General features: G+C 37.8%; 1 protein-coding gene across 3 annotated transcripts in view; it reads right to left on the bottom strand.

The window, feature by feature from the left end:
• RPS6KA5 (ribosomal protein S6 kinase A5) overlaps nt 1–27,597 on the bottom strand; it is a 170,033-nt gene that overhangs the window by 90,157 nt on the left and 52,279 nt on the right. For 2 of the 3 annotated variants that reach the window (XM_033107160.1, XM_033107162.1), the window contains exons 2-3: nt 26,135–26,206; nt 6,280–6,498 (exon numbers count right to left, since the gene is read on the bottom strand). In XM_033107160.1, the coding sequence (XP_032963051.1) occupies nt 6,280–6,498; nt 26,135–26,206 (291 nt within the window). Of the gene's footprint in view, nt 1–6,279; nt 6,499–26,134; nt 26,207–27,597 lie in introns of those variants that run through there. The other variant, XM_033107163.1, reaches the window with a different exon arrangement.

Genomic DNA, 27,597 nt, shown 5'->3' with positions numbered 1-27,597 from the left:
GTGAAAGGATACCATGGAAAGAGCTCGTCTACCTTTTAAGGCTAGATCTTGTTCGTACCATCTCACGGACGCCAGCTGGCAGGGGAGGAAGCAGCAGAGTTAACCGACAGAAAGAAGGGCTAACTCCTACATCTCCAGCTTTCAAGGAAAGACTCTGTTCTCCTTTCACTCTCCACGCACCGACTTATTCCTAGTAACACACTGACTGATCTCTGGTCATCTAACCTACGTGTCTCAAATTCTCTTACTGAGAATTGCTCTCGCTTGCAGTTCTTCTAACGGCGGCACCTTCCAAAGAGCTAACTGCTATTAGTCCCATGTTTCCCCATGATTCAGACCCCCCCGGAATCCCCCCCCCGGAATCCCCCCCCCCGGAATCACCCCCCCCCCGGAATCCCCCCCCCGGAAACACACCCCCCCCCGGAATCACCCCCCCCCCGGAATCACCCCCCCCCCCGGAATCACCCCCCCCCCCCGGAATCACCCCCCACCGGAATCACCCCCCCCACCACCATGTACTGTTCCTTGGTCTTCTTTCATTCTTTTTCCTACAAATTTTTCTCTTCCTTCAGATATGCCGTCTGTACATGAATTCCCACACTTTGTGGTCTCATTTCCACCTACTCTTCCTCCTCCAGACCACCTAAATCTCTCGATTGTTCCTTTTTCTTGTCTTGTATCTAAACTGCAGTCTTAACATGATGTACCACACACCTGAAAGTAATTTTAATGTCATGCCAAAGTCGTCACTTTTTTCTTTGGGTTTTAGCTCATTCTAACAGCACCTCCTGGCAAATGCATTCCAGCTTATATAAATCATCATAAAGTTCTGACTAAGACATATCTTTTATCAGTGTTGTGAATGAATCATATTTACTTCAAAGCAAGGAAGTGCCTTCAATTGTTGTCTGTTTTGCTATGTACAACAGGCTGTAATGTATCACGAACCGTTCTATTACCATCTCAGCAACTATCCTCCCCCTTGCAATTTCTGAGATGAAATTAATACTCAAAAGTGAAACTTTAATTTTTTAAATACCTTTTAACTTATTGCAAGGATGACTCATCATGACAGAACTGTCTGTAATGCTGGGGTGGCCTTCATTATTCAGAATGCTACTTAGCATCACCTTTATAAATAACTTTGTGATTTGCCTCTTTAGCATCTTATAAATTCTACTGATTAATCTGACAGTTGAAACAGTCATAGATCAGTTGGTGTTTTGACAAAATTTCTACTGACAGAGATCAGAGAACACCAAAAAAAATTGTGTTTTACAGATTATTTTCCACATAGAATTCCTCCCCATTGTTAATTGAATTAATACAATTTTTAAGAGAATAGAATAGATAAAAATATTTTTATATTTCTTATTGTAACCATGCAGAGGTACAGAAAGAGTTACAAAAGGAGGTATGGTCTCCATGTTATAAGATTTGGAAAAGCTAAGTATATATATGTATATAAAAGAGAAAACACATCAAATCCACATGATGCTATTAGATCTAAATTAAAACAGAGCCTAAAAATATATTAATGATGTAGAATTTTCTTTTTAAATGTGACTTTTAACAGATAGGTTTACATGAGGGGTCAATGAATTACAGCCCAGAGGACAAATCTAATCCACTGCTGCTGACCCCGATTTAGAGGCCAGAAGAAACAATATAAATTAATGGAAGGCAATTACAGCCAAACGAAGCATACTGCAGGAAACAACCACACACAGTTCTGACAGAAATGCTATATTCCCTATCTGGCAAATGTCAAAGGTAAGCATCTGTCAAGATAACAATAACATTATACTCCTCTGATCACTTAGAGAAGCCTGTGCCAATCAGGCAAATTTTATCCTAAAACAACAAGCGTGGTCAAAAAACCTCCAGTGAGCCGTGAATCCCGGTAGGAGCCTGACAGCAACATAGAGCTGAATCTCCACATCTGCTCCCAAAATGTCTTCAAGTAACAGCAAGAATGACTGTGACTCTCCACTGACCTACACTCAGCAAAACTTAGTGACAAAGAGACCCATACACACTAAATAGCATGCTGTGGAGACCTGAGAACCAACGCGAGTGCCCACTGAGGAATGAATAAAGAAAGTATGGTGTGTGTGTGTGTGTGTGTGTGTGTGTGTGTGTGTGTGTGTGCGTGTGTGTGTGTGTATTGGTCTACACACACACACACACACACACACTCACTCACTCATATATACACACATCGGAATATTATTTATCCCTGAAAAAGAATTAAATCTTGCCATTTGAGACAACATGGATAGACCTTGAGGGCACTATCCCAAGTGATATAAGTCAGACAGAGAAAAGATAAATACCATATGATCTCACCTATTTGTGGAATCTGAAAAAATAGCCTGAGCTCATCAACACTGAAAACAGCTTTGTGGTTGCCAGAGCTGCGGGGGCAGGTAGGGAATAAGCAAAATGGGTGAAGGGAGTCAAAAGGTCCAAACCAGTTACAAAATAAATAAGTCATGGGGATGTAATGTACAGCGTGGTGACCACAATTAATAATACTGTGTATCTGAAAATCCTGAGAGAGTAAATCCTCAAAGTTCTCATCTCAACAGCAACAACAAAATTCTGCAACTGTGTATGGTGACTGATGTTCACTGGACTTACTGGGGAGATTTTCAATATATACAAATAGCAACTCATGATGTTGTGCACCTGAAACTAAAATAATGTATGTGTATTTCAAAAATGTGAAAAGTTACGTCTTATTTCCCTACCCATGACACTGGGCTGGTTTTGTGTGGGGAGCGAAGCTGAGTGCATCCAGAGCCCAGCCTCAGGAGGACGTGCTGCCTCTTCCTCGGCCCTGGCGGCAGTCTTCATGAGCTGCTCTGAGACCGCCGTACGATGCTAGGAAGCAGCTGGCATACTGCACTGGAGGATAAGAGGCCACGTGCAGGAGGACAGAGATGCCCCAACCAACAGCCAGCACCAACTGCCGGACACAAGAGTGAAGCCATCTTGGCCCTTCAGGCCCAGACAACTCTCCAGCTAATCACATAGTGGAGCCCAGGCAAAAGCAGCAGAGAGCTCCCCAAGCAAACCCACAGACTCATGAGACAATAAGTTATTGTCTAAGCAACTAAATTTTAGAGTGGTTTGTTGTTCAGCAGTAAATAACTTGTACCACTGGGTATTAAATGAAATGAAAATTTATGAACCAGGAAAGGTTGACATCATTAATTGAAAAAAAAAATCTGGTTCCAAATTGTATGCACAGTGCAACCTCGTTGAAATAAAACATACATACATACAGACACAAAAAGATGTAGAAGGATAAATATAAAGTAATTATGAATATACAATGACGTAAACTCTGAGTAGTGAAAATAAGTTTTTCTTTTCTTATTTTTGCTTTTCTGTATGTTCTATATGCATATATATGCTTTTGTAGTAATAAAATAGTTTTCTAAAATATTTCTTTTTAAAGTTTATAAAGTTTACTTATTTATCAGACAAAAACGTCAACTGGGTCCCTGAAGAGCGCAACATGTAAATTCTTGCCATTAGCCTCTAAAGCACACAAAAATTGAACAAAGTCAGTTCAGTAAACCTTTAGAGACAGTGAGACAGTTATGAGCTGAACTGGGTCCCCCCCAAATTCTTATATTGAAGCCCTAACCCCTAGTACCTCGGAACGTGACTATATTTGGAGACAGGGCAATTCAACAGGTAATTAAGTTATTAAAATGAGGAGGTTAGGGTGGGCCCAATTTGGATCTGACTGGTGCTCTTGTGAGAAGAGGACATTTTTACATGAAAAGCAACACCAGGGGTGTGAATGCACACAAGGACGACCATGGAACAAGGCAGCAAGAGGGTGGTCATCTGCAAGCCAAGGAGAAAGGCCTGGAACAAACCCTTTCTTTATGGCCCTCAGGAGAAACCAACCCTGCTGGCACCTTGATCTTGAACTTCCAGCTGCCAGAATTGTGAGAAATCAATTTCTGTAGTGTAAGCCGCCCAAAAATCTGTGGCATTTTGTTATGGCAGCCCTAGCCGACTAAGGCAGGGTCTAACCGTATAGCACAGTATTTGGAAAACTGACCTGGTATGCATTCTAAGCACTGCAAACAAAAACACTGAACGGTAATAAAGGCCTGGTCTACATTTCTGCAAAGTTTTGCCTTTAAAGTCAAATAACAACTATAAACATGCACAGAGAGAAATTAAATGTATGTAGAGAGGAGGTAGTGGATGCTTTCTGAATGTGCTGCCTCACCGATGATGGAATATGTTGTCTAGTCCACATTCTACTCTTAAGCTGGCACAAGAAATGGGTTTTCTGGTTTTGTTGTGTATTGTATTTGTTTATTTATGGGCCACTGACAAAGAACAAAAATAATAAAGAAACAACTAGAAAATCAACACTAAGCAAGGATTATAGTGTTTTAATCAAATAGAAAATATTTCACTCACCTACTTTTAAATTAAAAACATTATTTACAAAAACCACACTATTTACAATAAACAATTTAAAAAAGATTGAGTACAGTTAGGTCAGAGAACAGAAAAAAGAGAAGCTATAGTGTGGTGTGCTGAGTCCAGGAGTTTGGGTTCTTACTGCTTCTGGCTCGTTACTAGCTTTACAATCTCAGGTGCATGATTTAACTTTTATGAGCTGCTTTATTGTAAAGGAAGAAGCTTAAACAAGATAATCATTTCTCAACCACTCTTCACGGACTCCCTAGGACTTCCTTGGAAATTCTGGTAGGGTGAGGAGCTGGTAGGGCTTGGTGCCCTTAAGTTCAGATTCAAGCAGAGCTACTCAGTTCTATTTGTTTTCCATTTGAATGTTTGAGTTTTCACTTGAGGGAAGCACTTTGAGGCTAAAAATATTTGAAACCATTGTGTTAAAACGTTCCGTCCCCTACAACACGCTGGGTAAAAATTCTGAAGGAATACATGTTCATAAAAATCAGAAAATAACGTAGCCGAGCAGATACACACAGGAGGCAGAATAAAGGGCCAAATGATCCTGACTTGCTGGAAACGGCAGAGATCACACTAGTGGGGACTCTGACAGGACAGGCCTCCATGTATAAAATATTTAGGAGTGTTAGTTGGTGGTGAGCATTGCAAAATGAACCTGAAGTATAACTTTAGGACTCAAAAACTAAAGGCAATTTTAGACTTCACTGATAAAAGTATCATATCCAAAATGAGAGCATTCAATAAAATTGCCAAATATATATTTGAATACCTGTTTGTACTACCAATAATAAAAGAATGCAGGCAGCACTGTGTGGCAATCTTTGATATGAGTCAGACTGAGTTCTAATCTTCATCCTCAAGCTGACACAACATATGTAACATCAAGAAATGCAGCTTCCAGAACCTTCGGCAGCACTAATGAGTTGATTCTGGCAGCACTGCTGTGAGGGTTAGTAATACTGTGGATAATACTGAGCACTGGCATACGGCAGGTGCTCAAGAAATAGCTAAAGCTTACAGAGCGTTATGTGAAATTCTACCTCATCTAATCCTCAGAATAGGTTGATAATGGAGCTCGTATTACGTAAATGCAAATTATTACAATAATGGGACTGAAATTGGAACAGATGAAATATTCAATGATGGCAGAGTGCAACTATTGCCATTTACTTTTAGTAGGAACAGAAAATGGTGTAGCTTTTCTGCAAAGCAATCTGGAGATACACACAGAGGACATTTCCAAAGTGTATACATAATGGTTCAAGTCTACTTGGGAAAGGAAAGAATTCAGAAAGTGCCTGTGGGTAGAAACGGGAGTAATCAAAGGGTTGTCTGATTGGTGGGGATGCAGGTTTGTCACTAGAAAAGCAAAGCATCTCTAAGAATAGAAGTCTTTTATTTCTTTTATATTTTTCCCAATTACTGATTTCCATAACTATCCCTTTGGCAGCCCAAACCTGTACATTCCTGAGAACTCCTACAGCAGAAACGAGGGCCCACTTCACTATTCAGCTCCTCACGTTCGAAGGGAAGCACACTGCCCAGGGAAGCAGATGACTCAAGGATTTAAGATTAATAGCGGAGTGTGGAATAGAACCATATAAATTCCTGCAGGTCGGGAGGTCCCAAATCCAGAGCAAATCATGATATTCAAGGAAATGCTACCACAAACAGAAACATAAAAGTCAAAATATTGTATTTTCTCCTAAGTTTGAAGCATGGTACCCTTTGAGTGCATTACAGTAACTCAAGACCCTCACACCCTGAAAACCTGTTCCCATAAAAATTCTGTAGACAGCTGACACTTACCTAAAATGAGATGAAGCTTGGTTTCTGTCTGGAAGGCGTAGTGCAATGTCACCAAAAATGGCGACTGCCTGATGTGCTCTAGGACTTGTCGTTCTGTCCTTGTGTGCTCGGTGGTTTTGGCCTTTTGAACTATTGTTGCCTTTTTCAAAACTTTCATGGCATACAGCTTTCCAGCATCATGACCACTTATTTTACGAACGAGAAACACTTTTCCGTAAGCTGAAAATGAAAAAAATAATAATTAAAAGAATTAAAATGGTACACAGGCAGAATGGTAATTTATTGGAAGTTGAAAGTTACAACGCACCAAAAAATACTCTGAATGAAAAAGTATACTTAGTGCTGTTTCAAATAGTTCTTTTGACAGATTTTTTTCAATTTTATGCCCAACATACTTATTTCTAGGCCCAACCCTCAGTATTTGCATATCTAACCACTGTTAGCAAAGTTATGCTTTCACTCTTTTACTGTTATTCTCCCCTCAATATTTTTAGCTGTAGGAAACTAGCTGTTATTATGGTCAATTAACCACAGTCCAATTCTGGAACAACCAGGGCATTTCAGACATCAGATAAAACCTCTAGGTTTTGCTACTGATGCAAACAAAGGAAAACAGTTCTTAATAAGAATCTCATACACACATATGAATCAAGTACCTCAAGTACGCCTCTATACTTATTTAAAAAGTAATATAAGCAACATAAGCTGACATTATGTAAACAAACAAAATCTTCAGATTTTAAAAAAACAAACATGAGAAGATCTTAAATTGCAAGCAAACTGTTCCCATAAAAAGTCTGCAGACAGCTGACAGAGCCCCCTTACATCTCTGGGCCGTAATTCACAGCTTAGCAGGTCAGCCTCACCACATTCTCTCTACATAAGGTCTCAGTTGGGTAATTCCTATGTGTGCTGCAGGTAGGGACATTTGTTTCCCTAGAGAAAGGATGAGAGTGCAGGAAGAGGTGGGAGGAAGAGGAAGAAGGAAGGGCAGGCTAAAACACTGAGAGGGAAGGCGTAGGTCTCCAATTCATCCGTACAAGGTATAAATTCTCTTCCATTTTAAAAATGCAAACACGGCCCGGGATGGTTAAGCCCAGCCTCATTTTTGAAGTTAAACCCTTTCATCAGACCATTCTGGAGTTAGTCGGAGTCTGACCCAGAGCAGTGTTTCCATATACTATGCCCACACCTCTCCAGTATTTAGCACACAATTCTGTTCTAATCCGCCCACTGGAATAAGAAAGCTTTGAAGGAAGGGCTCTTGTACCCTGTACATTATTCAATTCAGTACTTCGGAAAGTAAATTAGAACAGATACATGATACACAACAGATCAGTGAACGACCGCAATACTTCCGAGAAGGCGGGAAACCAGCGCTGACTAAGGACTCGTCTGTGCCAGGCTCTGTGCTACATACCGATTCACTTAACCCTTGGAACAACCAGTGTTGGAACTTTTAGTGATCGCATTTTTCAGATGAGGAAGTGGGTTCGGAATACTTAAGGAAGTGGCCAAAAGACTTGGATAAGAACTGGCAGAACTGATTCAAATCCACGTAGTGTGACGCCAGAGACCACACTCTTAACCATAAATGAATAAAAATTTCAATTCCTCACGAATGTTAGAAATCAGATGCTCTGGGTTTTAATAAAATCAACACCATAAACATACTGAGTGTGGGGACAGAATCCCAGAGAGCAGTTTCCAGGCGCTCTCGGCCTCACGTGGAAAGGTGCTGGCTCAGGTAGTAGATGGCCATCAGCTGTGACTAGTTGGCCGTCAGCTGTAACCAGTTAGCCACTGGCCACTGATATAACTGCCGTGGCTATGCTGGGGAGTTGGTTGGTTGGCAGAGAAGCGGACGTCAGATTGCGGATCGTGTGGCTCCTCCTTCCTGTGTCTCCAACCCAGCCGCCAGCGGCAATATAGTGGTATGACTCCCCTATCTATGTCTCTGTGGGTGTTCCTTTTTGGCCTCACCATGTCCTGCCTTCTTGTGCGGGGAGCGAGACCAGAGACCCTGCATGACACTGAGCACATTCTGGAATACAGAAAAAGTTTGTATCTTATATACAAAATGTTTGTATAATACAAAATTTTGTAAATACAAAATGTTTGTATCTTATATCATTGTAAATAAACTAATTATAGATTGAGATTTTAATAAGGCATGAGTGAACCAAAAAAGAAAAGACAACTTTTAGAACCTAACAAGTTAACATGTTCAGCAGCACTGAAATGAAGCTAGAGAACATTCCAATGAAGTGTACCTTCCACAGAGTTATCCCCATAGAAACTCGGGAGAAAGTCAAGTCCTCGACAAGTATGGGGCTTGTGTTCCCTTTATGCACATGGCCTACCCGAAATGCCTGCCCTCTTGAGAGTCCTATCTCCAGAGTCTCTGGATCTATCTATCCTCTCCAATAAAGAGAATCTTTCTAAACCACCACCGGAAGATGCCGTTCAGCTTCTTCCTAGCACCCATGGCTGCCTTTCAGCACAGGTGTTGACCACGCGGGAGACTGAGTGCCTGACATCTAGTACGTATCAAGCACTTGAGAGAGATACGAACTCACTCGCTTCCTGGAACATCCCTGTGAGAGGGGAGGGTTACTTCCATTTGACAGACGAAGAAGCTGGAGTGGAGAAGAGTTGGGTCACTTGCCCAAGGTCACACGGGCCCATTCAGCCTGACTCCTGAGCCGACACTCTCAGCGGTGCTCCAGCTGTCTCCCTTAAGTAAATGACCTCATAGGCAAATAAATTAGGAGCCAGCCATTCAACAGAAGTCACAATGCAGATTAGGTATTGCATGGTGGCAAAGACACAAGGTGCTACTACTTTCAAGAGAAGAAAGTTCTATAAAGTAGCCCATTTCATTGGTGGGGGGATCTAAACATTAGAATTTATTCCTTATATTGACTGGAAACTGGCCTTTTCAAAATAATATTCATCTGTTGGTCCTTCTATACCCTCTGGACTTACATAAAAGAATGTTACCCTTCTTCTATAACTTTTTAAATACTTAAAAACATGATCATGCCATCTCATCTATGCCAAACGCCCTTTTATTCCTTAAACCATTCTTAAAGTAAATGACTTTGAGACTTCTCACCAGTAGGAGGCGCCACTGCTGTGCTCTGTGAGTTGGGAAATATTTTCTGATTTCTTTCCTGTTACTTTAAAAAATGTTCTATTTCACTCCAAATAAATGAACGTAGGATGCTAACATACATGGTCAAATAAGAAATCATCCTTATTGCCACATTAGATGCAGTATGATCAAATAAACTTGCCACATGACGATATCCACAAGTTTTCCAATAATCTGAGCTGCAGACTACATATCTTGCCAATATAATTATTTTTATCTATCAGAAAAGTCCAGGGGAAGAAGTCTGATGAAGCTCATAAATCTTTTGTTTTTACTTTTATAATTGCCATGACTAACTCAAGCTACCCGTGGTAAGTGCCAATAGATACTTATGCCAACAAAATTCAAGGAGTGCCTCACAACGTTCCAAACAACAAATATTTCAGACAAACAGGATCTTAATTATAAGTAGGCTGCCTAACTGAAACACAGCTGCCTCCAAGCAGCCTTGTTTTGGAAGCACCCATAGGCTGCTTATCACACTGCAAAGGGGGAAGAAAACACTTTGACTACTGGAGAGACCTTGAAAAACCACGCCCCTGGCCTGGCGAAGCTGGCCTGCAGAGCGGCACACAGAGAAAGGAAAGCAGTCCTTCTGTCGAACAGGGCCACCCACTCCACAATTGCCTGTGTTTTCCCATATTTTAAGAGGGACCATTGAAACAGGAATTGGTGGCAATATTACTTCCTTCTAGTTTGCACCTAGATGAAATGACTGACTGCCTTTCAGTGCAGCCAGTTCCTGGCTTTCACTCATTATGTGTGTGCTTATGTCATTAAAGAATTCCTAGTTTGAAAGCATCTTTTGGGAACTGCAAAGGCTACGCATGGTGAAAACTCTTCTGGCCAGAAAAGATAAATAACAGTACTTCCTGCTCAGATGGAACCCCAAAATGGATGTCTGGCAACACATCTGCATTTGCCACCTAGCTAAAGAGACTAAGCTTCGTGCTTTAGCAAGACTCTAATTTCTGCATCCATGTGCAGTGGCCTCAAATACTCTTAGCCATCTTCACAGAAGTCTTGTGTATCTTATCAAATTCATCATAGCCATGGATTTCACAAGATACTCTGTCAAAAAATGTGAGCAGAAGAGGGTTTCCAGAGGACTAGCCTTGCAGCACTTGACTCAGCTTGAGGTAGAAGTTCTACTTATTTTGAGACTGAGGGAAAGTAAATTCTACGAATAAATGACAAGAAGGATTAATTCCTGACTTAGCTTGACAGACATCTGTGACCCTATGAATGAGGTAAATCTTTCAACTCTAGGTCCTACGGACACTCCATTTTGGATTCTGCTGAAGACGTCTGTGCTCTTGGAACCAGAGCACTTTTAGAAGAGAGAATTGGAGCAACGCAGCTATGTCAACTTTTCCAAAGTAGGAGAAAGACTTCCACAGGTTGGAGGAATCTCATGAAGGTTACTTCTGTTCAAACTGAAACGTGCTTTTATAATTCTATGCTACCTTACATAGCACAATGTTGACAAACCTTGCTGACAATGATCTCAACAGCTGGAGGATAAAGGAAATAATGTAAAATGAACTTAAACAGTGTCGGGGAAAATGTCTTGTTCCTTGGAGTAGATCTCTGTTTTTCCAAATGTGGTATTCTTACTCCATTTGCCACAATTATCACCATGAATCAGGTTTTTAGCACTAGTTGTCATAATAAATAAAAGTTAAAAGACAGTTTAAAAACAAGTTGGCATGCGTGCTGCCTGCCTTGTCAAAAGCCACTGCACAATTTCAAATACCTTTTCAAGCTAAACAAAAGCAGCTTTCTCCTTGAAATTTATTTTGAGCATAATTAAACTAATCTTTTCATTTTATTTCTAAAATTTGCATCCATTAAAAAAATTTTAGGAAGTGGCCTTTAATCTTTGCATTTAAATGATCAGATCAATTTGTTAAAAATATTTTTATAGAATGTCTATAAAACCATCAACTTACGATGCTATAAACTAAATGCATGCAAAATCTGTATATGTTTACATACATTATTCTGGAGGAAAAGATTAAGAACCGCTGTTGTAGAAGGCCTCTGGTTCATTTCCTTTATTACAGAGCTCACATAGAACACGATGCTCCCACGGAGTTCTGAATGGCTCAACCACTGTAAGACCACTGTTTCCTGTCCAACTTTTATTAATGCTGCTTAAAAGTGTATACATTCTACACACTGCCTACACACTGTACACACAAGTGGATCCATACCAAACCTGCAGCATAAACTACTGTACTTGAACTACACTTTTTTTAAAAAAACAGCAAACACGCTTTTAGTGACTTCCATTTAGACAACTCCCAGGACTGAGTGACAATCCCTTTTCCTTCCATAAAACACCACCACACACTGTACGCCTATAACTTCACCTGTGCACTTCGGTCCCCAGGCAGTTCAGCTCTGCTTCACATCAGTCACTGATACTCACTGCCTTACCTGTTTATGCCTGTCGCATATATTCTTCTTCTTACATAATTTAACTAAATATCACATAACCACTGACATGTAAATGTGAAAAGAAAAACATGAAGTTGAAAGCTTTGGAAGAACTAGATAAAAGCAAGACACTTAAAAGGAACTGCTGAAAAATTAAGTGTGGGTGAAACAACTATAAAGGCTAGGGGAGAAAATTAGAAAACATCTAAAAGGACTTTGTACTCAGATTACTTCTAATGTGTCTGGGTCTCACTCCACTTTAAAGAGTCCGAAACTTAATTTTAGGTGATACATTACAAGTGTGGTTTATGCAAAATAAACCATTGTTTAAGAAACTATTCTCAAAGAGTCTTGTGCCTACATCCACAGACTGGCAAGTGAATACATATTTATGTGTTTTAAGTGAAAAGTAGTATGTTCAAAGTATGTATTTTTATATATCCTTTTAAAACAATTTTCCCCTTTAACCAGTGTTTTTGGATTAACCACAGCACCGACTCATGTCATATGAGAGTTTTCCACTAACTAAAGGATCACATTCATCACTGCTGGAATTCACCCTTCTCATCCTTCCAGGTTACTGGAATCTTGTTGAAGGGTGACTTGACCAGCAGCCAGACTAGCTATGCCTCCTAGCTGCTTTCACCCTCAATCTGGTAAATATAACTTTCGTGCTGTCATCTAAATTGTTGACAAAAATATAACCCTTCTGGCTCAAAACATTGGATTTTCCATTGCTCTTAACGTAAAGAGAAGCCTTACCTAAATTATCTAGCTTCTACCTACCTTCCTCTACCTTCTCACCATCTCATTTTGCTAATTCCTTCAGACATTCAAACTTTCCTGACATCTTAGACGAGTACAATTCCTCTAATTTTATGCTCTCATAACACCATGCATACTCTGTCACAGAAATGATCAGAAACATGAATTTTCATTTATTTGTGTGATTGCTTCATTATCTAACTTCCACTGGACTGTAAATTCCACAACATCATGGACTACTTCTGATTTTAGTCACTTTGTATCATTAGCCAGTAACTCTGGAACTGGCACATCATGGAAACTCAAATAATGTTGAATTCATGGGAAAACAACAACAACAAACAAACAAGCTAGCAAACAGGAAAAGACCAAAGAATGAGCTTTACAGCATAGAGTCAAACACCTCTTTTCAGTTGACAAGTTTGATCTAGAGTTGAAGGAACCAGCAACACAGATCCATAGTCCAGAGCTACAGCTAGCCAATTCTTTCCAGTTAGGGAAGGAACAATGAGCTTTCATGAATTAATTCCTCTTCATTTGTGTATGAAACATGATTCCTGGCAATATTCCCTGGTGAAAGTTTCTTGAAAAACTTAGCTGTCACCATTCTAGAACAGGAAAATATCTTAACATAGTGACATCTATATATGGCCACTGCTTTGTCATCTGCCACAACTATATAAGAACTAATTACAACGCCTGGCCACATCCCTTCCTCATATATAATTTAACTTGGGGAAAGATTTCTATCTTTCCACATGTGATATGTCCTGGGCACTGACAGTCCACCTGCCTTCCCTTTTTCTCTTCCCCTGTAGAACTTCATTTGCCCTAAGACAGCAGTGGCAGAAATGGAACTCTAAATTCCATTTGTCGTGCCCTTAGAAATTGGCTAGCAGAATGTACATGATAAGTGACGCGAGAAGAGTATATGTCAAGCCCCTGGAAAACCACCATCATCTAAAGGATTCTCAGCTTCATGTCTGTGTTACTACAGCACAACCAGGCCACAGAAAGCAAACACTCAGGGCTCAATGGTGAAACTGACCACAATCTGGAACTTCTAACCTGATTAATTAGACCTCAGAATGGAAAAGAAACATTACTGTCCATCCCAGTAATTCTCTACAATCCACCCTGTGTTAAGACAGATCAACAAAGAACACCTCACTTGGACCACAGACATTGCTCAATTTTACTCAGAACGACTTTTAGTAAATTGAGGTTTAATCTTCTGTGTGTCACTTTTTAAAGAGACTACATAAAGCAGTTTTTTCAAGAACAGGATCTTTTGTCAAAAATGCTATTCTCATATTATTTCATGTCCATGATATGGGAGCCATTTGATAACTTCAGTGTTTATTGAAAGTGTCTCTAGTTTTTTCAAACTGTGCACTGTGACCCATTAGTGGATGATGATATCAATTTAGTGGGTCCAACCAACATTTTAAAAAACTAAAATAAAACCAAATATACTAAAAGTGTTTCATGAAACTTGTTTCCCCCCCCACTCCCTTTCTCTCTCTCCATCCCTGTTCCTTCCTCCCCCCCTCTCTCTCTCTACACACACACACACACACACACACACACACACACACACACACACACGTTATATGAATGTAAACAAATTTGGAACATGGGAGAGGGGAAAAAAAGCACAGTACAGAATAGTTAAAAATAGACTCTGGTGCCAGACTGCCTGGGTTTGAATCCTAGATATGTTATTTAGAAACCTTGGGCAAAATAGTTAACATAACTGTGTCTCAATTTCCTCACTAGGGATAGTGATAGTTCCTTCATCACATGGTTTGGGGATTAAATAACTTAATATAAGCATAGAATAGGGCCTAGCACATAACAAACATTATGTAAGTGTTAGTGGAAAAACGTGTGTTGTCTATATGTCTATACCCATACATAAACACACATTCTGAGCTGCAATATAAAAATGTATCTATTTCGTCCTATAGGTAATAGTCAAAAAAGCTTGAAAGCCACTGTTCTATTGAATTTCTATGCCTTCCTTTAAAAAAAAAAATTACGTAGGCCAAAGAATTTTCCCTTTATTTCTACCTTTTAGTAACCTCAGAGTTAAATTTAAGACTCACTCACAGCAACTGTCTCATTCCCGATGTCTATAATATTGATTTCACTGTCCTTTTATCTGGCTTTTGTTCCGTTTTCTTTTTATTTTTTAGGTTCCTTTTTCCCCTATCTTTGAAAACGCCTTTAAATCTCGTTGAAAATCGGTAAAATTTAAAACACTGTTAAAATGTACTTGATTTTTATGTTTATCAAACAGAAACACTGATTCCTAAATTCCTTTATATGACAGATATTTTAATTGCAAACTAAATTCCAAGTATTAAAGAAAAAACCGATTAAACTAAGTATTTCAACATAATTTTGAAATAAAAGAGGAGAGAACTTTTTTTCGTTAGCCACCATTGCCAGGGTTTGTAAAATCATAAAAACAAAATTTCTCATTTAATAAAGGTAAACTGATTAAAACAGATTATTCTTCTAACACATAAGGAAAAGATATGAACCCAAAACATGCTTGATTCAATGCATATATGCTACAAGTAAACAAAATAGACAATAAAAGCATATGAAATCATAGGCAATAACTTTTATGAAAGAGACTGAGGTAGGCCATTTGTTTTAGGCATAAACATTTATATCCTCTCTAGAAGATACGTAATAGAGAAGATCTGGAAAAGACATAATAAAAGTGCCAGCATTCTAGATCTAATCCAATTTTAGTTTTTAAATTAACCAGGGCCATTTGACTCATTGCTTAACTACTTTAATAGTCGAAAACAGTTGTGCAGTTGAATCAGGAACACAAATCAGTACATTTTCTCATGGACAGTGACAGCTTCTAAGAAAAGATTTAACATGTTAGAAGGTTGAAAATGCAACATAGTTATAGGATTAACTATCCATGGATTCCACTATGCATACAGCATTAGCTTGCATAATTAAGGACTAACTGTATAATGATCTGGATGAGCACTTTTGAGGTCTCAGAGAAAGCTAAGACCACATGCATTAAGCCAGCTCATAATTACATGTATGTATGTTTGTGGCTGAGGCCAACTTCTATCTCCATATAGGTGATCCATGTGGGCCATTTCTTACCCCTGGACCCACATGACTTGAAAACTAAAGATTCTGGTCAAGCAGGAAAGAATAAAAAGCTGCAAAGGAAACCATGTCCTACTGTGAGATCTGGACTTGTAAATGACCACCACGGCTGTGATTACCAGAGGATCTCACTAACAGAAAAATACAGGAAAACAAAGAAATAAGGACAAGCAAGCACATTCCTAAATTGTTCTGTTTATACCTCAACAAACAAGGTGCTTGCCTAGCTAAATAGTTATGTCTTAATGACCAGTGTTAAAGACCACCTGTCATAGATGTGAAGAACGATGCCCTCCCAAGTCATACCTTTACAGGCTGGTACACCCATACACAGCTGCTAACAGCCCACAGCTCTTCTCTGGAGAAAGGCCTAAGGTAGAGAGTTACGACGTCACCTAGGAGGTTCCATTCCACCATTCCCTACTACCCGCCCCCCAACAGCCTGCAGCCCATGATTAACGGGTACAAAAGGCTTGCCTCCTCTGTCTTGCTCCAAAATTTCCATAGGTTCAAGCTGAATCCAGACCCCAGCGCAGACCACAGGCTGCTTAGGCTCTCCCCTAGCTCTGGCTGCTTCCCTCACTCTCGCCTGAGAGCGTGCTGCAATAAACCACATGGCCACATCCCTGTCCCGGGCTCTGCTTCTAGCAAACATGACCTAAGACAGCGTCAGTAAGAAACTGGATTGTATTTACACCAGGGAGACAATAGCAACCAACATCTTCATATGGAATCCTCTTTTGATTATGGCATAAAACATCACGAACATTTAACCTCTCAGAGCTCCATAAACACTGTAGGCTTACACTAAAGCACAGGGTGGAGTGGGTATACGCAGATGCAAAGTTATAAACTTTTTTAGAATGACAATTTTGACAATTTAATGAACACATGCTTTTAAAAGTACTATTTTAATAGGGTTACTTTCCAAACACCTAAGAGAAAAAAATGACAAATGATGACTAAGTCATCATATTTTTTAAGAGTCTTTTACATGACTCAATCAAACTTTTCTCCCCTTTCTTGCATCACCAAAAAGTAGCTGTCATTGCTGTCTACTGCAATGTCTAGCACCCTCTAGTGGCAAATTGCCCAGGAGAACTAGAATTATGTCTTAATAAATAAAATGTGTTTCTGGAAAGACTGCAGTAAAGAAAAAAAAATTTTTTTTTTAAAGTCTGTCCTGTCAGGGACGATTTTCATAGCACCTGGGACTAAAAAGTAAAGAGTATTAGAGTAAACATGGTGAGGCTAGCACTTGAGGCCGGGTGAGCAACCCAAATATAGGCTCTACTAGACAAAAAATATTTCCACAGAACTTTCGAGATCTGCTGTTGACGATGACAAACAACAACAACAACAACAATCCACCTGATAAGGAAAAAGTGACCTGATTATGAGGGCACCAGGGACAGGCAGGCACAAATGGCTGTTGCTCATCAGACATTACTGGAGGCAAGGAAGGCATTTTGAATTTCTATGCTGGGCCAGCATTCATTCCCAGGTTTCATAAACCCAGAAGTCATGCCACATTAAATGAAGACCAGATCCACATTATTGAATTTGTAAGTTTGTATGTATTAGGTTGGTGCAGAAGTAATTACAGTTTTTGCAATAATTTTTAACCTTTTCAACTGCAACTTTTTGTACCAACCTAACAACATATCTTTTCTTTTTGTATGCTCACTATTCTACCCCCAGCACCCAAAACAGTACTTTCCTCTTGATAAATCCATGCAAATGAGTGAATTCCAAGAGCATCGGGAATGGACTGAAAGGTTTTTAGAAGTGACGTGATCAAGCCTGCACTTAAGAAAGATCACTCTGGCTGTCGTGTGGACAATGGATTGGGGGAGACCAGCCTGAACCTGGCAGGTCTTTTGGTAGATGCATTTCCCTACTGTTGGACATATTTTAGGCTTTACAATAAAATGTTTGTTAAGAAACGACATTCACTTACGTATCAAGCTAATCTGAGACCTTAGTAATATATTATATTAACTCTGTTAAAAGATGGGCTTCTCTCCCTTTCAGTTACATAAATAGCTAGAATGTATATAGCATTTACCATATCAGGCAATCTAAATGTTTTATTACTTGTTTTATGTATATTTTAGTATAAGATTGTTGAACTAAAATACAGAAGGGCTACTAAGAACCAAAATGTTTGACTAGTTAAGAGAAGACAAAGAATAAGAAAGAAATACATGTTCATTTGGCATGTTATTTTTAAGGTAATATACAAATCAACCTCTTATAAATGCTAAGAAAATGGCAACATTTCATTTATGAAATAGTTTTTCATGTGTTAGATTCTCATTACTAATAGAAATATAACTTTAGTTGAAATTACTCCCACATATGCTGACTATGTGAAAAAAAAACTAATAAATCTATTCTTATGAATAAGTCCTAAATAATTTTTTCTAAATTACGGTATAGCTTTACAGTGGAGTTCCCTGTTCAATAAATAACCACAACTGATGGTTATCTAGCAATTAACAATTCACATCCACTATCTCAAATCTTATAACAACATTGTGATATAGGTATTATTAACTCATGCCAATAGGGACTTAGGCTCCCGGGGTTCGTATGATTTACCCACAGAATGCAAGTAGGCCACGATAATGTCAAGGTTCAAACGTGAGACTTCTAAGTCATCCTCGATACCCAAATACTTCACAACTGTGAATGCACCAAAATTGAAAGAAGAAATCAACTCAGCCATACCCTTTACAGTTACACAGCAAAATTTATCTTTTTTTTGTCGTAATAACAAAAGATGCCCAAAGTATGGATCATGTATGATGAATAAAGAAAATTCAAAGAGAATACTAAAGTCTTTTAGCTGAGACCTTCATGCTCCACTTCATTAAGTGTCAGAATTACTAATGATGCCCACAATGTGGACGTTTGAAAACTTTCTTCTAGACTTGGACAGAGGTCTCAAAGAAAGCAAAATGATCAGAAGAAAGGCAGCAGACATGGTAAGGGGCGAAATATAAACAGAATCATTATTCCCACAAATAACCCAATAACTCATCCTGAAACAAAATAATTCTAAAAGATGAACCAAAGATATTTCCTGGATTTGGGAGTATCAATCTCAAGAATAATGCTAGAGACAGGAGTATGAATTACATACTTGTGAGACTATTATTATACCTCATACTGTTATGGATATGGGGAGTGGGCAGGACAACAGGGCTGGAAAAACAAACAGGGATGACCTTAAGAGGTTCCATCCAGTAGAAAAACAGCAGACATGCAGGGACACTCAGACCACTCAGTGCTGTGTTCTCTGCAAAGGAGTTTCAGTGCCACAATTCAGAGAATGAAGCAGTGTGGGCAGGACTTGGACAGGCGGAAAAGAGGAGGAGCGCTAAGATGGGAGAACATGATAAGGCAGAGCATCAGAGGATGGGAAAGTACACGTAATTGTAGGGAGTAAAAGAAAATTCACCGGACTAGAAAGCAGGTGGAATATCAGGGTAACTGGAGAGAAACCACAGGAGAAAACAGCTAAGCCTGAAAGCGAAGAAAGTATTTGAACGTGAATAATTAACCGGGGAAAAAGGCACTATGAGTTCTGAAACAGAAGAACAGAGCAATAATGTTGAGTTTTAATGAGGCTGCATATTATTTATAATAGAATATGCATAAAATTGAAGAGAGAACTTGCAGAAAGGCAGACCAGTTAAGAAAACCCTAATAACAATGCATGTATAAGGTAATGTGAGTGATGGCACAAGGAATAAAGGTAAATCCAAGGGTCATTTTGAAGGAAAAGTTATAGGATTTTGTGGGAAACAAGAAATAAAAAGGTCAAAATAGAGAAGAATCAAAAATTATTTCCAAGCTTAGAAAACTGATCAAGAAATCAGTGATAAGCCAAAAGAAACAAGATAGCTGAAAAGAGAAATAAATTGAAGCAAAAGAGAGATCTTTTTAATGAATATTACATGCACTTAAGTATCACATCAACAAGCAAATCTTTCATATTCCGATACTCCATAAAGTCTTCAATATAGTGGATGAATAGCATTTCTTCTAGTTCAAAATATATAAAAATTAATTCATCAGAAGAGTTTTCAGTTTCACTTCCAAAGAAAACCCGACATGACACATAAAGACATCTGATGAGACTTTTCTATTATCCTAAATAGTTCATGTAAAAAAAAAAAAAAGATCTTAAAAGGGTTATGAAACTGAAAGATTAGTGGTGAAATTTTTGAATAAAAATTGAGATTTTATTATATTCATAATAAAAGTTTCCACCTACTCCATTTAGTCATCAAAACTGATTTTAAATACAGAAAAACCTACAGTGACATTTCTTAATTTTTCCATCTTCTTATAAGCAAGTATACTGCAAGCTGACAAAAAAGGAAAAGCAGTATCTATGGCTAACAATAGACCAATTATAGAACAGCAGAGAACCATGAAATGGAGATACAAAATTAAAACATTACTCTTTCCTCACCTTTGCAAAATTATCTTAAAGACCTGTGATCAAACCACTCAAAAGGCCGAGGTAAATAATGAGACAAACTATTAAATGTGTTGAAAGGAAATATAAGGTATGGTTTTATAAATTTAATATTAAAATTTCACATGTGTGAAACTGGCCTATAATTTTCCTTCCTCATACTTGTTTTGTTTGTTTTTGGAAGGTTTTTGGAAGGTTTGTTTCTGTTCAAGGTTATAGTACTAGCCTCTTACAATGAATTGGAGGAAATAATCCCACTTTTTCTGTTCTCTTAGTTTGTGGAAGATTAAAATTATCTATGCCTTTAATGTTTGGCAGCAATCATTCTTAAAACTGCAGCAAATGTTTTCCTAGCAGGAAGATTTTTACTCACTGACCAATTTCTTTACCAGTTATAGGACCATTTGGGTTTTCTATTCTGTTTTCAACCATTGTGGTAATTTGCACATTCAAGACTTGTGTGCATGTTAAAATTTGAGGAACACTGTCTCTGAACATTACCTCCTATGATCTCCCAAGTTACATGCTATTTTTGTCTAATATTTCAGTTTTTTTTAACCCTACAATTTTGACATTACAACTATGGTTTTACCGAGACAATATTGTTTAGATTTTCTTTACTGACCAATTCTTTCTGCATCTCAGAAACTCTCCTGAGATCACTTTTCTTCTCCCTACATCTTTTAGAAATTATTTTAGTGAGGACCTATTTATTGGTGGAAAACACACTCAGCTTTTGTATGTCTGAAAATGTCTATTTTGCCCTCACTTCTGGAAAATAGTTTTGCTGGGTATAAAATTCTAAATTGACAGTTTTTTTCCTCTAGGCATTTTGCAGATATTCTTCCACTCTCCTATGGCTTTCGTGGTGGTTGTTGAAAAGTCATTAGGTAATCTAATCATTGGTCCTTCATAAATAAGGAACTGGATGCTTTCACGATATTTCTCTGTCTCTAGTGTTCATCAGTTTCCCTAAGAAGTATCTATGTAAGAATTTCTTTATACTTGTCTGCTTGGGTTTTGCTGTTTCCTAAATCTGTAAATTCATATGTTCAATCAATCCTAGTGAATTCTCAGTTATTGTCTCTTTGGATTGTGCCTCTCCCTACTCTCTCAGCTACTTCTGGGATTCTGATTAGACAAATTCATATCTTTTCTGTCTGTCCTCTATATCTTAATCTCTTTTTTATACATGTCATCTCTTTTTTCTCCATTCTATATTTTGCATGTTTTCCTCAAATCCATTTCCCAATTTCCTCATTCTCTTTTAGATATCTCATCTGCTAGTAAACCACCTACTGAGATTATGGTTTATATATTTTTTTCACTTCTAGAAGTACTACTGATTCTTTTTCAAACCTGTCTGGTCATTTTGTAGCATGCCTCGTTCCTTAACATTCAACTCTCTTTTTAATTTTAAAACCATATAAACATGCATATATGTCATATATGTCATATTTAATAATTCCAAGTCTCTGTGAGTCTAGTTCTGCTATTTATTGTTTCCACTTCTTTCACTCACGGTGCCTTGCTTCTTGACAGTAAGAGCATGTCTGTAAAACTTTCTTTGGTACTTCTTGAAGATCTGCATAATAGTTTATTTTTCCAAAACAATTTACATTTGCTTTCACTAGACACCTGGGAACTACCAACTAAATTCTTACTTGTTTTTGTTCTTTGGGATCAGACAAATGTATACAAATTCAAGTTGCAAACCTGCATGATGCCTGACTTATGTTGTGAATGTTCAGGAAAGCCTATCATTTAATTTTTTATTCCCTTCACCCAGAGCCAATGCCAAGGCAGAAAGGTTTCCTCTCCATCTCCCTTTGCAGGCTAGAATTTTTTTTTTTCTCATTTTGTCTTTTACTGGGAAGTAGCATTCTCTACCATTTGTGAGCCTTAGATGTTGTCTCCCATACCAAGCATGTAAATGGAAAATCTCAAGAACTAGCTCACAGTTCACTGGCAGATTTCCCCAGCACAACCTCTGCTTTCAGGGAGCTTATCTACTTCTCTAGATTCCTGCTCTCATTTTCATTAAAAATCCCAATAAGGATTTCCCTTATTCTTGCCAGTTGATATATACAGTTGAGTACCCTTTTAAGGTATTTTATCCAGCACTTCAGGAGTTTAAATGAGGAGAATTTTCCAGAATATATAAGCTGTCATCTTATCAGAAAGAGAAAATAAACTGCCTTTCTATTTCTACTTATGTATTTAGAATATACTGCTAAATATAAAATTGACAAATCAAGGAACACAATTAGTTTCATGGCTTTTTGTTACATATTATAAAATTCAGTGATAAAAATTAATTAACATTAAACTTTAATAGTGTGCATGAGAAGATCTGTAAATTCTATGTCTGTTTCGCTATAGAGAGTTATGTTACTATTGAATAAAAGTTTTGGGGCTTTGACCATATCTGAAATAAAAGATGACCTAAGTCTGAATTTTTATAACTTCTTTTCTAAAAACAATTGCTACAAATCTATTTAAAAAATAAAATCAATAATAACTGGATTAATCAAAAGCAGAAGCAAAAATATGTAAACAGTAGTTTCATTTGATCAATTGTGCTAGTACTTTTATTAAGTTTTTGCTTTTGGTAAAAAAGCATAAAAGCTGACAACATTTCTGAAACTTTAGTATGACAAGAATGTAAATTTTAATCTCTAGAACATAGAAAAACATAAATATTACAAATAAAAATAGCAATTTGCTTTCTAATATTTAAGAATTTTACAGAAATCTCTTACCATATGGAATGAGTGTACTCATTTATTCATTCCTTTATTCACTCATTCACTAAATATTTATTTAGAGACTACTATGTGTAAGGCATTACTCTTGAAAACTTAGCTGTTGAGAAAATTTCTATTTATCCAAATCCTATTTTCCTGGTGATTTATGTTATTAAGAGATGAATTGTGATTGAAATAAAATAGGCCAAAACATTACAAAGTTCTCAAGGAATATAGAGTGTAATTTAAGTTTAAACATATAATACTCTTCTGTCACAGATTTCTTACTGTCTTACAAATTGCTATACCTCACTGCAGCAAAAACAAAGATCATTCGTACATCAAGTGATCCTTGAGAGGGAAATTATATAACCTTGCATTAAAAATATTTAAGTATGCATGACTTCATGTAAAATAGCAGAAAATGGGAAATGAGTGAGTTGACCAGAATGATTTAATTACTTAAGGAGGACATTTCATTCTTAAAAACTAACCTTGGCCATTTCACATCCAGTAGGATGACTATAACAAAAAGTTAGAAAGTAGTTAATAATAAGTGTTCACAAAGATGTAGAGTTATCACAGCCCTCATACACTGCTGGTGGGAATGTCAAATGGTGCGGTCACTTTGGAAAACAGTCTGGTACTTCCTCAAGAAATTAAACATAGAATTATCATTTGAAACAGCAATTCACTGCTAAGTATGTGCTCAAGAGAAATTAAAACACATGTTCGCACAAAAACTTGTACACGAATGTTCATAGCAGCATTATTCGTAATAGCCAAAAGGTGGAAATAACCCAAATGTCCATCAACTGGTGAATAGATAAACAAATGTGTTATATCCATACAATGGAATATTGTTAAGCCATGAAAAGGAAAGAAGTACTGACTCATGCCACAACATGGATGAACCTACAACACATTATGCTAAGTGAAAGAAACCATACACAAAAAACTGCATATTATGTGATTCAATTTATATGAAATGTTCAGAAAGGACATTTAGATTCAGAAAGTAGGTTAGTGGTTGTTTAGGGCTAGGAGGACGGTGAGTTTGGTAAGCAGTAATTGCTAAAGTGTTCATAGTTTCTTTTTGAGCTAAGGAAAATGTTCTAAAATTGTGGTGATGGTTTCACAACTCTATGAATATATTAAAACCACTGATTTGTACACTTCAAATGGGTGAAGTGTATAGCATGTAAATTGTATTTTAATAAAGCTATTAAAACATAAACCACAGAGATGAAACAGATTCTGGCGCTCTAATATAAGTTGACCTGAACCAGCTTTTGACAAGATGGCACAGACGCTATTTCTGAGGGAACTGTGTCACCACAGGACTGTGACGCTTTCCCCTTTGAGGAGATACTGTCTTTAGAATAAGAAACAAAGGGAGGGATAAAAGGGTTATTATGATATTTTGAAAGTATGATTTCATAGTGACAGGGTGGGGTGGGATAGTTTTTCTGTGTTTTTTTTTTTAAATACATCTTTGCAAATGACCTGAAAGAGAGAATGCACAATAAAATCTCCAAGTTGAAAATTACACTATACCCTTCCTGAAATTAAAATACTTAGTTGATGATAGTGAACCATAGGGCTTAACACAGGCAGCTGTAAAGGCTGGCTCTACACAATATACTAAACAGGGAAATTATGAAGACCTTGTATGGCAAGGCCCAAGGCATGAAGGCTCATTACCAAATGACCTAGACATAGTACATATGTGAACCTGAACACATGCATACCCATGAGCATGCCAGGGCAGTGGTTGGGATGGACTGTGGAAGTCCAAAAGAAAGGGTTTTTTTCTCCAGCTAGAAGGCTTGGCACTTCGGAAGGTATGGGAAATAACCTCGTATGGAGAGCAGCAATCTATCCACCTGGGGCTGGGAATCTAGGAAAGTAGACAGGCCCCTGAGAGTGCGAAGCTAAACTTTAGTGGGGAAGAAGAATGGTCTGTCCTCTGAGGTCCGCTCTCCCCTTCCAGGGAAAGAGACAACAGGCCTGCTGAGGATGGACAAAGAGAGGGAAAGTCCTGCTTTTCCCGTCTGCCTGAAGGAAGGAAAACGAAGCAGCACGTTCTCAGCAGTGGTGAGCGCAGAGCAACACATTCCAGGGGAAAAGCTGAAGAGACGAGGTGCACGCCTGACAGGACCAGCTCCGGAAATGGTGGACCCAGTTAAAATGAAAGTGTGGGGTGCCTTGTTCATGAATTATTTACAATTTCAGAACAGTGAAAGCAGAGCATGAAACCAAACGTGGGGCTCTTCTAAGTGTGGGATCTCTGCAACTGCACAGCTTAGACACTCATGAGGCCCTGAGTTGTGAGCAGCAAAACAGTAGTGGCAAAAATTCAGAAGACATAGAAAAGTATAAAGCAGAAAAGTCAAGATTATCTAAAATCCCACCGCCCAGGGACAATCACTGTTATCATTTTGGTGTACATCCCAGAGATTTTTCTATATACATATACACATATAGATACTGACTCATACAATTCTTTGTTTTGGAAATGGTAATATTGTACATTCTCTTCTATAGCCTTTTCTTTAACTTACTATAATATGGAGAGCTCTCAAAAATGTTAGTAAATACAGATCATTTCAATCTTTTGTACAGATTATAGGACATATACATCCATGTTCCATTTAACCGAACTCATATTGTTAGCTTTCTGAAGGATCTTGAGTTTTTAATTATTAAAAATTATTATCACTGAATATCAAGGAAGTTAAGTGAGGGTTTAATGAGACAATCAGTATATATCACTGTACACAGTACTTGGCAAGTAACAAGTTTTCTATAAATGTTAGTGATTTTTAAAAATATTGTCTCGTATGTAAACATTGAACTAATTTACATTCCGAACAGCAGAGTAAGAGAGATGGATTTTTTGCTAAATCCTTGCTAATTCTTTTAAATCTTACCTTTTGTAAATCTTCTATGATTCATTTGTTCGTGTTCTTTGACAGTTCTCCAACCGGATTCCTTATGCTTTTTCAATTTTAGCTGATTTCTGTGTTTGGGATATCAATCCTTTGTCATGGGAATAACAACTATCTTTTATTTTTAAAAAAGAATTAACTTAAGACTTACCTCCAGTTCCTAGGACCTTCAGGAGCTCAAAATTTTCAATCCCCACCTTCTCAGCATGTCCTGTTAAATTTGCTAAAAAACAAAGAGAAAAAAGAATTAAGGGGACCAACAACAGGAAGAGGCTCCTGAGATATGAGCAATGTTTTGTTTGACTTGGGTGGTCAGCAGTATTCACTTGATAATTAATTGTTCAACTATACAGCTATGTTCTATGTAATTTTCTGTATGCTATACACTCCAACAAAACTTTTTATTAGAATTTAGTAACTATATTATCATGTGTATCAAGGTTAACATAAAAATAAAGTGACTCTCTATTGAACAATATAATCCAAAAATACAAATTGTGATATGCAGATAGATATGTAAAGAAAAGTGGACAGACTTAGAAGATGTATTCATTTATTCAACAAATATTTACTAAGTGTCTACTAAATGCCAACACCAGGTTATAGACTGAGTTTTACTCGCATTTCAGCCACTAAGCACCTGAGCATGATTTAGCCTGTGTTAGTCACCTGGCCACCCAGCTCCCTCATCTCTAAAATGAAAGCATTGGTCTCAGTAAACTCTAAGATCTCTGCCAGCTCTAAAATTCTAGGACTATGTTTAAAAATACAAAATTCTTCAAAAATATGTTCTGTCCTAAATAAACAAAATAAGGTTATCTTATAAATGAGCATTTTCCAAAATACATTCCATTGAATTCTGGTCATATCCTATGAGATGTTAATATGTGTTATGTTTGGGGGAAAAGTGCTTTCACGTTGAATAAATTTGAAAATTGTTGGCTTAAACAAAGTTAAATGGGTTTCTTCACTGGTGAACTTCACAGATTATGTGCCATGAAAATATGCATGTGAGATATTACATTTGACAAATTTACTGGACCACACAGCTACATTTTATGGTAATACCTATTGATATTATGTGAACCAGTATTCTGTAGATGTGGTTAAGGAGGCTTGGTCTAAATCCTAGGTCTACCACTTAAAACAGGAGTGTCCAAACTTTTTTCAACGTTTTTCACCAAGGGCCATACGTGGTAAAATACACAAACAGCCGGGCCACTCACTCGAGGTGAAGTACGTATTGCCTCACCTGGTTTATTTAAGTAAACTAAATATATTTTTGGAATTTGCTGCAGGCCAATAAAAAATGGATTGTGGGCCGCAGTTGGCCCGCGGGCCGCAGTTTGGACACCCCTGACTTAAAAGCTGCGTGACCGTGAACAAATTACTTATCTTTTCTGTGTCTCAGATCCCTCTAGTGTAAAATGGGGATAATAAAAAACCTACCCTTAAAGCATATTGACGTCTACAGTTTACTTTGAAATTCATAAAAAAAATAAAGTGGATAATGGATGAATATAAGTACGAACAGATATGTGATAGAGCATTACAACAAAATGTTAATTACAGAATCTAGATAGTATAAGGGTGTTCAATATATAATTCTTTCAA

The sequence above is a fragment of the Rhinolophus ferrumequinum genome, chromosome 6 (assembly GCF_004115265.2).
Source record: "Rhinolophus ferrumequinum isolate MPI-CBG mRhiFer1 chromosome 6, mRhiFer1_v1.p, whole genome shotgun sequence".
Lineage (NCBI taxonomy): Eukaryota > Metazoa > Chordata > Mammalia > Chiroptera > Rhinolophidae > Rhinolophus > Rhinolophus ferrumequinum.
The sequence above is the reverse complement of the archived record's forward strand: the minus strand, read 5'-3'. Positions and strand labels throughout refer to the sequence as shown.